Consider the following 12,327-nt stretch of genomic DNA (forward strand, 5'->3'; position numbering starts at 1 on the left):
CGGGGGGCAGGCAATGAAAATGCAATTGGGTTTTAGTCTATCTGAAGAACCATTTGCGTGGTCTTCGCGTAATATACGAGCCATAAACGAGGGCAAAAGGCAGTAACCCCCACCCCCTCCCCACAAAACAAACTAACCGCTTAGTTTGGCCGGCAAAGCAACCCTTAGACAATGCCTGCCTCTAAAGCCTCGCGATGTGTGAGGTCAGGTTCATAAGTAAGTCAATAAGTCAGTTGGTTAATGACAACAACAACAACAACAACAACAATATCAACAACAGCAGCAGCGATACGAAGAAGAAGAACAACATTAGCAGACAACATGCTGAGTTACAGCAACAGCATCCAAAGCAGCGGCTAGCCTTACACCAGAAGCAGCCGCACGCTCATAACTGGGGAAATTCTCTCGCATTCGTTTCGTTTGTCAGCGTTGTAACTTTCTCTCTCTCTGTCTTAGCAACATTTTCAGCCAGCAACAAGACCAGCTTGAATTTTTGGGATTAAACATGATGTGCCAGACTGAGGCTTGATTTTCTAATGTCCACATAGATCTTATGTGTCAGATATACTGTCAGGTTAAGAAAATTTCGTTATAATAATATTCCTAATGTGAGACAAGAAGCATGCAGGAACTGCAATATGTCCTTGAATTTAAGACGTGCGATTATCTCCCCTTTTTGCAAGATTCTGTTGAAGATATAAGCTTAACTCATAGTTCAGGTGTATGGCATACCTCATTTTATTATTGTATTAATTTACTTAAAACCAAATTTAACAATAAGGAGTATATCATGCCTCCTTTTATTAATTTAATTATTTGTATTTTAAGCCATATATAAAATTAATTTAATTATATGTATAAATATATCACATTATTTTGGTTTGATGGAAATAGCTGATGATATTTGGACATAAAATTCAAAATGAAAAGAATTTTTTTTTATAATCTGATGAAGAGATTAATTTAACGTATTGTTAAAGAATATGTCATACCTCATTATATTCATTTACTTATTTTTTTCCATTTTAGGCAAAATTTGAAATTAATTTACAGTTTTTATCACTTTGATGTTGTTTGGAGAGAAATAGCTGATTAGTCTCAAATTAATTAATCTCTACTCTTTGGAAGTGTCACTTGAATCGATTAATTTAACAAATGGTTAAGGGGTATGTCATACCTCATTTTAATATTTTCCTTTTATTATATATTCTTTTTTTTATTTCAAATTTAAACCAAATTTTTTATTTAATTTACATTGTAAATCACTTTGATGTTTCCACTCGTCATGAAGCATCATTTTTTTTATAATAAAGTAGCCACAATTCATAAGGTTTTGCCATTTGCACGTAAACGGGACACATACATTTATCAGTCGATTCAAAAATACCTTTTTTTTGACCACTTTATCTGATAAATAGTCTTCTCTGAATCATAGCTATGCATGACTTGACGGATCCACAGTCTTTTTTGATCTATTATATTATTTTTTTATTATTTTAATAAGGTAAGCTAGGTCCTACACGGCGTTGCCAGGCTTAGGTTAATCATTTTGAACATGCAAGTTGTCAGATGCTAGGTTAGTTGCAAAAAAAGACATAACAAAACGCCACATTGTTATTGCGAAAAATGTTTACTAAATTGACATCTATCGGATGACACATTTTGCTATCAATAGTTTCTCAATGAAATATTTTTAAAATGTCGAGATTTGAAAATGAGTTTGAAGCAGTTCAGAGGAAAGTTAAATCTTCTTCCACCTTCCCCCTTTTTTCCACCCAGGAGTGAATTTCGCCAAGAGTCTGAAACAAGTCTCAAATGAAATGAAAGCAAATGTAATGCAAACAAATTTTTACAACCGTTTTCTACACTCTATCTTAGAAGGCACTTATTCAATATGAGTTAGCTACAGTAAAAAATGCAGCTTCCTAGCTCTTATAGTTTAGGCTGTGCGTTAATCATCATCAGTCCCTTACTCAGTCAGTCAGCTTTCTGCAGTTAAGCATTTGTTTTGTAGCAGGCAGCAGTCAGCTTTTGCGTGTCATACATTGGGATCATAGCTGGCAGCTATGTGTTTGGCTTGATCGTTGCTTAAGGGTCAAGTACCTTTCGATAGCGAATCTTTCGGCATTTCCGTTAGTCAACAAATAATTCAAAAATGTCCCAAGCTCCACACTAGGCGGACATTTCTCTCTCTGCTGAATCTGTTGCTGGGCATCCGCTGGGAAATTATTGCAAAGGGCGTCGAAAAGACGAAATCATCCTTTCTAATTTGTTTGCATTATGCAAAGTGCGGCTAACTGAATTATCCTTAGCCATGGCGCTGGCGTTGCCCTGGCATGCTCGGCAGCTGCATTTCCTTTCTTTGCGCGAGTCCTTTTCAACGGCAGACAGTGCCTTTTTCTTTCTCTTTGGCCGCGTGCCTGCCTTTGTCTTTGCCTTTTCAATGAGCAATGCGCCGCAGTCAATTTGATGAATTTTTCACAAATTCCATCTTAACGTCAAATTGGCCAACGGGATAGGTTCTCGTTTATTTTTTAAATATTTTTTTGTTCCATTTTCTTCTTTTTTAACTTGTGCCTTCTTTTGTGCCAGCGAAAAGCGCAGTCGCTACCGCGAGCGCAGCAGCCCCCCCTCCACCCGGGCACCCTGCACCCTGCCCCCTGCCCCCTGCTCAGATTCGTCGTGAAACCGCTTGAGCGTCAAGTGATTGATGCATTGCGCTTGTAAACTTGATGGCGCGTTGGTTTGTGGATGAAGCAGGTCGTCGGTTTTTGGGAAAGAATCGGGCGCAGGCGGGCAAGTCCTGGTCCAGAACCGTGTTTGGGCACGGGCCTGGCTGCTGGTGCTTCTGGTCCAGCAACGGCAGCGGCAGCGGTAACGGCAGCGGCAGCGGCTCCATTCGCTGCATTTGCCAACTCAAACAGTTGCTGCGGCCTGGCGGGGCATGCAAAGTGCGCGAAATTGACTTTGCTTTTGCGGGCGCTGACAGTGGCATTGCCGGCTGCTGGTTGCGTCCTGGTCGAGTGCTGGCTGGGATGGTTGGATGGCTGGGCTGGTTGGATTGTTGGTCGGGTGCTTGGCAGCTGCGCGAATGATGAATGGAAAATGCGAAAATTGTTAAGGCAAAGGCACAGCAGGGCACTGCGATTGGATGAGTGAGTGGGCGTTGGAGGCGGGAGCTGTGCAAAAGAAATTGTGAAATCTTAGTTGAAATTATTATAAATTAATGGCTATCCTTGTGACCCAGTTACCCGAATGTTTCGGAATAAGCAGCCACTGAAGCTGGCGGTGGTGCAGCCACATCTGTGGCTTGGCGTTGCAGGGCGAGGTCGGGCCAGGCATCGTTCATTGTGAATAAAGGAAGCTGCAGCTTCAGCTGCCACACACACGGCGCACAGCACATCCTTTAAGCAGCCTGTCGGCTGTCTCAGTGTGTGTGTGTGTGTGTGTGTGTGTGTGCGCGCATGTGTGTGTTTGTGTGTGTGCGTGGTAGAGCTGTCGTCCTGGTTTGACAGTTGCATTTTTAATGCTGGCCATAATTAAGTTTGTGCAGCAGCAGCAAATGCAGCCCTACCAGCTTAGGGACAAAATATCATTAGCTGGCTGTCGCGCGGCGCTCGTGTCCCAGCAGTGCGCACCGTACAGTGAAGTCAGTGTATTACAATACTTATGAGCACATAATGCCAGCCATTATTTCAGCCATCTAGCCCATCAATGTTGACCAGAATACTTCAAGTACTCATCAATGAAACCTCTAAGTAAATCCATTCATTGAATATTCATGAATAGACATGTGAGTGCTACAACAGTTCTTTGTCTGGCGGTCATTGTGGGCTTAGTGGGTTCATTTCAAATAGCCTACGGATGAGCGGAAATCAAATTGGAGCCAAGGCGGAATAAAAGCACGAGCTTCGAGTTTGGTGGGCTTCATCATATTTGTTTAGGAAAAGAAAGACCGAATATTGGGGCTTAAGAATTTCCAGTAAAAATGAGACTGAAAATCAATTCGCTCGGCTTTAAGCCTTTATTATACGGGCTACAACTCATGGTCGAAATTGCCGCACGTGCTGAATTTAATTTAATTTTATTCTTGAAGTAGAAGAAGAATGTTTTCAAAAGTATTTTGTTTTTTATAGATATTAACTTAAAGTAAACTTGGTTGAATTTAGCAAGAATTGCCTCACAAAATGTTGTTTCATAAAGCTTTAAAGAAATGTCTTAAAGCTGACCCCCAACGAGCACCCAACTAGGCCTTGGTTTTGAACTGAACCGATTAGAGCCCGGAATTCCAATAATTTACTTACCTCGAACCGAACCTTAAGCTGGATTATTTCATTGCAGAACAGCTTATCCCAAGCCTGGATTGGGCCATATTTTGTAATAAAAACAAAGAAGGCTTTAGATTTTAACGATTTTCTTTTTGTTTTGCCATGTGAAAATTTGTGTGCTTTTGACATTGGGCTAACGTTAGTTTAAGTATTCTAAATTATAGATCTATTACAATTTAACTTTTCATATATTTGATTTTACTTATTATATATTTGAACTTTATATAGTTAGTAGGAATTATTTTTAATTTTTACCTAAGAATGTGTCTTTCCCTTTGCAAGACTTTCGCTGGGGATATTAGCTACGATTGTTGGCTTTTAATTGTTGCATTATAATCCATTAAATAATTTGATTATATTATTGAATGTAATTATTGTACTGAATGTTGGGACAAATTTGGCGAGCCAAAGTTCAAACCCAATCCTTGGTACATTAGTATAGATGGGTTGGTCATTAGGCTGCACATGTCTTAGATATACATATATTTGGCTTATATATGGTAAAAAAAAAACTACAGTATAGGTAGGTAGGCAAAGCTAAAATTTGGATGCGTTAATTTCTGATGATTTTCGACAACGTTGGGGCACGTCAATGTGCCAGATGCTGCAGGTTGATAAAGTTTTTTATATTTATATATTTTGCTATGCATGTGCCACAGTTTCGTGCAATATGCAAATGTTGCTGCTGCAGCCTGTCATCTGTTAACAATAAACGCACCCACGAGCTGCTAGTGCAGCCGATGGCCTAAAGCCGGCAACAAGCTAAAAAAAGACGAGAAGACGCGCGCGTGGCACATGTCAAAAGCGAGGGGGAAAATTGTTAAACAAACAGCAAACAGACGCAGACGCAGCGTGAAAATAAATTGAACAGCCCAGCGAAGCGTCACTGACCTACGCGCACACGTGAGCAACAGTAGCAACAACAACAACAACAAAAACAACAACAACAACAAGAGCAGCAGCAACAACAGAAATAGCCAAAGCAAAAATCTGCCCCCGCAGCGTTAATTTCAAATTTCCCAGTCGGCAACATTTTGTCAGTCGGCTGGCGATGTTGCTGCAACAAGCGACGGCACGAAGTGGGGCTGCCCGTTCGTGCCCCAATCGCTGCTGCCTCGTGTGGATGCTGCGCGTTCGGCTGCGGCCGGCAACGTCGGCAGTGTCGGCAGCGTCGGGGCCATCTGAAATCTTCAGCGGCATCTGCAGCTTCAGTCTTTGCGCGATTTTCAGCTACTGCGGTACAGCCTCAGTCGGCAGCGCGTTGCAGGCCGTTTCATGTGTTGAAAGTACGAAAGTATCTGCTTGCCACAGCAACTGTGTGGCGCACATTTTGCGTAATATTTTGCAGCGCGTGTGCGGCATTCGAGCGCCGAGCAATCCATTAAGCGACTATTCAATAATCATTGCCATAATACATAGTTTTTGTTCTCAATCCGTTTGCTTTTATTTTTTATTCCCATCTCATTTTTTTTTGGAATTTTTTTTTTTGGAGACCGAGCGTATTTTGTGTGTGCTTTTTAGCGACGCGTGTGGTAAAATTCGAAGCGCGCTTTTTGGCGCACTTTGTGCCTCGCCAAGTGTGTGAACTCAAAACGTAAACAGCTTTCGAGTGCCAGCATAAACAAAACACAACAACAAATAACGCACACACACTCACACACAGACTTTGTTGTGTGACATTTGGGTGTGTGTGTGTGTGTATTGGAGAGAACGTGCTGTGCTGGTAAGTCTTGGCTTGGCCAACAAAGCCACAACTCTCGATGACCTCAAAACCGCTGAAATTATATCAATTAAGATTTAGTGGCCCAAACGGGGGCGATATTGCAGCACGACTTTAATGATAATGTGGTCTAATCATCTTGGCTGAACATGCAACCATTTGGCTGCATTCCTCACTTGACATTAGTCGGCAATTACTTGACATTTTGCCACGACTTAATGTCCCATTAAAGTTTATAAAGTTGTTTATGTTTAATGAATATCTCGGCTCTCTGTAGATGGCTTGTCTAAGGGAGCCAGTCATATTGCTAATAAGTATAATAATAATTCAAAACAATACAAAAACAATAATAATACTACAATTTTTAACGAAATTATAATAGTAAATAATTGTTAATTTAATTAAACCAGAAAAAAAAAATTAAAAACTAAAATTGAATTGTGCAAACGACCTATAGGGAAGCAAGGCTCTTCACCTAAATACATTACACATATTAGAAACATAATCTTTATTATTATAAATATTTAACAAAAAGACATTAAACAAGGCCTTTTAGCTTAACATATCATGTGCATATATATATATATATGTTTGTATGTATGTATATATGTATATATATATGCAAGTACCTATTTATGCTTATACTTACTAACCTTCATTTCATTTGTTGTTCATTTGTGTTTATTGATTTAATTAACATTGAACTTTCATTTGTGTTAAACAAACTGAAAATTTGCTTGCACTAAAAAAATTTGTTGTTGCTGTTTTTTTTTTTTTTTGTTTTATTTATTTAATTATGTAAAGCAATCAATGCCATTAAACTGTTTTGTTTTATTAATTTAGCTTTCATTAAATTTTATATGAAATTAAGTGATGTGCAAAGTACAAAAAAAGTGCAGTAGTTTTTCAATATTATGAACACTGAGTATAGAAAAAAATATAAAAATAACAAAATATAAAAGACATATTAAGTGGGTTAGTTTATTTTTTGTTATAACAAAAAATGGGATCTTCGACCGAAATAAAAAACAATTTGCATTTGCTAGTTCCTCCTTTTCTTCCGCTTCTTCAATATATCTGTGCCTGGGGTTCTTAAGCCTATTCAACATTTGGAGTGTAAAACAGAAATGTGCGAAAGCTTTTGCTTGGGACAATGGCAAATCAGAGTTCAGAGCTCGCTCGTTATTTCTTGTACCAACATTCACATTCACGTAAACTAGCTAGGCGCAAGTTGCTGGGGCCCTGCATTGATTCTGTTTGCAACACTCAAGCTACATTCCCTGCGAGTTGGCCTTCAAAAACGTTACCCGAAGCGGGAATGCAGCTATGTAGCGCCGGGCTAAATAAATAAGCACTTGGGCTAAAAAGCTGGCGCAAAAAAATGACTACAAATGGACATACAAATGGAAATGCTGAAAGTGCAACAGCAACAGCAACTGCAGCAGCAGCAGCAGCACATCAAAAGCCAGCGGAAATGGACAGTAAATAAATGTTTACAATTTTTCTGTTGCGCCTGCTTTAGTTGGGTATCTTTTTCTTTGGTTTTTTGTTTGCCTTTGGCACATAAATATTGCGGAAATTGTGTAGCCGCTGGTAAAATAATGGCCAAGGCACTGCAGCTGCGGGTGGGCCCATGCCGAACGTGGCCAAATCAGAGCTTAGAGTGGAGCACACGAAATGAGTATATGAATAATATGCCAAACACTCACAGATAACTTACAGATGTGTACAATGTTTGCAGCTGCTGCCGATGGTGCTGCCCAGATAAGCTTAATTCTTTACAAGCGGGGGTACGCGGCAAAGCCTGGGCCAAGTTTACTTGTTTCATCCTTATATTTTACACATCATCTTTATCATCCATATGCATCATATTCACTTATCGCAGTGCATTTTCTGTAATCGGTGAATTTACGTAGATATTTGAAAATGAGTTTGACTTCGCCTGAAGGATGGACTTTTGAAAATAGGTGAAACGGTGAAACGTACTCATTACAAATGAAAAGCCGATCGTCTGCTCTAAGACTAAACTTCCGAAGCATATATTTACTGAATCTTTGTATAGGTCTTCAAAAGGGAAAAATCAATTAGTTATTCATTTTTTTACTATGACCTTTAAAATAATAGTCAAGCCGATCGAAAGAAAACCTTAACTTTTGCCCATCCAATCTTTGACCTCCACTTTTCTGCCTGGGTGTGAATTTTCCGAATGGTGTGAAACATGTGAATATGCAAAAATACTTTTGAAATAGAGTTTTACTTTTCTTTCTGGGGGTGAAATTTCCGAAATGTGTAAAACAAGTCTATTCGCAAAAATTAAATTCCACTCTTCGGTCTGGTGGTGGAATTCCGAAAAGTGTGGACTTTCCCAAAAAAAACCCTTTAAATAAATTTAAGCTTTTGCTCATGCAATCTTTGGTCTCCTTTTTTCAGTCAAGATGTATTTTTGAAAAGTGTAAAGCAAGTGAATTTACAAGAAGTCTTTTGCAAGTAACTGTGCACCCGATCGAAAGTTAAACAAACAATATTCATTCTTTAATTATTTTGTATTTGTGCGAGCTGCTCTTTTCATTAGCAAACATATATATATAATATATATAGTTATATATATATTTAAAATAAAAGTATAAATTGCACTTGACTGCAGCAGCAGCAGCAGATTTCGAAAGACAAGTAGCGCAATTACTGCATAAGGTACTCGTAACGAGGCACTCTCCCTGCCCCTGCCCTTTCCCCTGCCCCTGCCCCTGCCCCAGCCCATGATGCTGCAGCAGCTTCAGCTGCAGCTGTTGATGCTGCCAGCTGGCAACTGGCAGTAGGCTGGTCCCGTTTCCCCTCCACCCTTTGCCCATCAAGCTGGGGGTCACTTCGCTGCCGTGTGCTGAGCTCAAGCGCTGGACTAATTTAAGGCAATTATTTGTGCCACCCGCCGCACAGTGGGGCGAACAAGAAAGAGGATATGGGCGCAATATCCTTATGTTCTTATACCCGAAATTGAATATTGGGGCATATACAATTGGTTCTTTAACTATGCAAATTGAATTATATGTGCCAAAAAAAAGTCGATGAGTTCGAGCTTATATTATCTTGATGTAATAGAAAATGAGTGCAAAATATTATTCATTGCAAATTATTAGTTATGTTATTAAATATAAGGACGTGTTCTGCATTTTCTTTTCGTATTATGTAGATTGGGTGCTGCAAGGGGTTTTTGAGATAGTATGAATTCTTAGATATAATTATTCTCGATAGAAGCCAAATTTGTTGAAATACTTCAGTTAAAATAGGAATAATTATTAGCACATGTGTTGAAATTAAGGTTTAATATGATACAAGTAGGCTGCATGGTATCTCAAATTTGTTTTTATGAACACGCAAAAGAACATTCGGTGTTGGGGCTCGAAGCAAGCCAGTGCATGTGTGAAAATATAATTATATACTTTTTGAAAACAAGTTTTTGGAGAACATTTTTATATCTTTGTTAACCAATAACTAATTTTCTTCATAAGCAGAGAGTAGTTCCATGTCCCACTTGGAGGCGGAGCAGATTGTGTTTCTGAGTCCTCATCTTCATTATCATTTTGCCATCTTAGCCACGACGATGGACAACCAAAAGAAGGACAACGCCAAGAAAGAACACGCCAAGAAAGGCAACTCCAAGAAAGAACACGCCAAGAAGGACAATAACACGGCGATCAACACGAAGCCTAAAAAGGTTGTGGAGCATAGCTATTGCCTCAGCAGGTTCATAGATGAAGAGCAACCGATGAAGTTTAGGCTGCCGAAAAAGAAGCCAATGGCCGATAAGGTGCTCAAGCAGATAATGCATAAGCTGAATCCCGACATTCTCTTCGTACTTGGCGAAAAGGCCTATGGCTGCCACGGAGTAGTGCTGCGGTACTACTCCGAGGTGTATGGCTACTGCCTGCCCACGGGCATGATAATAGGTCTGCCGACTGACAAGATAACCAGCCTGGCCTTCGTCTTGGCCTACGAGTGGATGTTGCAGACGGAGCTGCAGTGCCCCCGCGGCAAGCTGCTCGAGTTGCTTCAGGCAGCGCATTATTTCTACATACCGGGTCTTGTGAAGAACTTGTTCAGATGCCTGTGCGATAAGGATTGCTTCGGCGAGTCGGATGCGATTGCGACTTACTTTGAGGCGAAGAGCAAGAACAAGTGGGGCATCGCCAAGCTGATGCTGACCTGTGTCCGCAAATACTTTCTGCTGCTGGTTTGCACCGATGAGTATCGTGAAATGGACTTAAGTTGCGTGTGCAAGCTGCTGTCATCCGACAGTCTGGCCGTTCAGTCGGAGGTGGAAGTGTTATTCGCGGCCTTGTATTGGATATTCTCTGACTATGACGGGCGCAAACAGCACTTGCCCGTACTCCTTCAAGCCGTGCGCTACATCCTGATACCGCCCAAGTTTCTGATTAACCTTTCCGCCCATCTGCACGAGATGGTGCCGAGGGTGGCAGATGAGCTGTTGCCTCGGTTGCATGTTGCCATGCTGTTGCAGCAGGAGTTGCACATGGGAACCCTCGCTGAAAACGAGATTAGAACGCGTGATCGTTACTGGATTATCGACCCGGGATGCCAATACCAAAACTCCAATGGTCAGCTTCGAAAAGAGGAAATATTTAGTCCCATCGACTTTATAACTTATTTAGACAAACTTGACAGTGCGACCAACTTTTTGGGTCGCATTCAGGTGAAAGTGCCTCAACAGAGGGACGAAAAGTCCGATTGAAAATAAAAATAAAAATATACAACGGATATATATATTTTCCTAGATGCTTCAATTGTTGCATTAGTGAATGAATTAAATGTATATGATATCGATAAATTTAGTTCTTGTCTGCCTCTATTATAATTTACCAGTTGTTTAATATTGAGTACAGTTTTGTTAAAGTTTAGAGAAGCGCGATAAGCATAAATGACAACCAATAGATACAAAGAGTGAGACAAGGTTATACCCTGTACTCAGATGGGCAATTATAACTCACATTTCATGATCGGATGTGACAGAAATATCTGCCAACCCAATTCCATTGGTACAGGAAATGTTATTTGGTTGGTTTCAAATCTCGCAAAATTTGAGGAGATTTGGATTTGATGTGAATAAAATCAATGAGTGGAATGAAAAGCAAAGGGATTTTGTGGGCATTCTGCTTACTGACATTTTCATTTGATTTCGTTAATGAGAACGTTTTTAAAAAATATCTAGTAATCTAGTGCTAAGCAAAAGCTCTCCGAAACTATCTGACCAGAATGATGACAACCAGATAATGACAACTTCATAGAATTGATAAATGACTTTTATTTTATTATAAAGTACAGTTGAACTTAAGGTCCTGCACATGCTTTATTTCTCAATTGAGCGTCTCTTAACATGTATTTGAATGTTAACCCTCACGTATACCCATTAGGCAGACACAATTTATAGTTAACAAACAGCTGACTGACTCGTTTGATGTTTCGAACACAGAACTTTGAAATATGAAATCTTTTGATGAGTTTTTTGAAAGTTTTGCAAGCCACTGTGTCCCACTCGATAAACGTGTCAATATTCGATTAATTCTACCCTGTACCTTTTGGAAAAATGGTAAAAAAGGTTATGTATGTTTTGTGTTAATGTGTGTAATATACAGAAGGACACATGTCCCATCCCATTAAGTAAATATATGGTATTCTTGACCAGGACAATATCTGAGTCGGTTTTGCCATGTCAGTCTGTCCGTCCGCCAGTCCACCCATCTATCTGTCTGTCCGTGTACACGAACACGTCTATCTCGGTAACTACAACGAATCTATCATTACTTGTCGAGATTTTGTGGGGCGTTCCTCCTGATATTTATATTGGGCTACATTTATAAAATATATTGACAGGGGTACAGGGAATTTTGTAGTCGAGCACACGTTACACACGACTTTGGTATTCTTACTAGTTTTTGCAATGAAGTTTGCATATCTGAGTGGATAAACAGCTGAAATCAAATCTAAGGGGATACATGTTGATTTAATTTTGATTTAACAAATCAAATCTTTAATGCATTAAACAAAAGTTGTTGTTGCTCTGCTTCCCTCTCTCTCTCTCTCTCTCTCTCTCTCTCTCTCTCTCTCTTTCTCTCTCTCTCTCTCTCTCTCTCTCTCTCTCTCTGTCGGTATCTCTTTACCTCTTTCGCCTCTACTATCTTGAAGGGCAATCGCTTGCTTGGCTTGGCAAGGAATTCTAGGCATTTGGTCGGCGAAGCTGCACCTTTTACTACCCTACCCACCCGT

At 40.0% G+C, this 12,327-nt stretch overlaps 1 protein-coding gene across 1 annotated transcript; it reads left to right on the top strand.

The window, feature by feature from the left end:
* The first annotated feature begins 9,568 nt into the window (after positions 1 to 9,568).
* On the top strand, positions 9,569 to 10,795 carry LOC135440574 (kelch-like protein 17). Its single transcript, XM_064699821.1, has one exon. The coding sequence runs from the start codon at positions 9,569 to 9,571 to the stop codon at positions 10,793 to 10,795; it is 1,227 nt and encodes a 408-aa protein (XP_064555891.1).
* Positions 10,796 to 12,327: the final 1,532 nt, after the last annotated feature.

The sequence above is a fragment of the Drosophila montana genome, unplaced genomic scaffold (assembly GCF_035044405.1).
Source record: "Drosophila montana isolate Dmon_TW-CO22-7 unplaced genomic scaffold, ASM3504440v1 contig_1624_1, whole genome shotgun sequence".
NCBI lineage: Eukaryota > Metazoa > Arthropoda > Insecta > Diptera > Drosophilidae > Drosophila > Drosophila montana.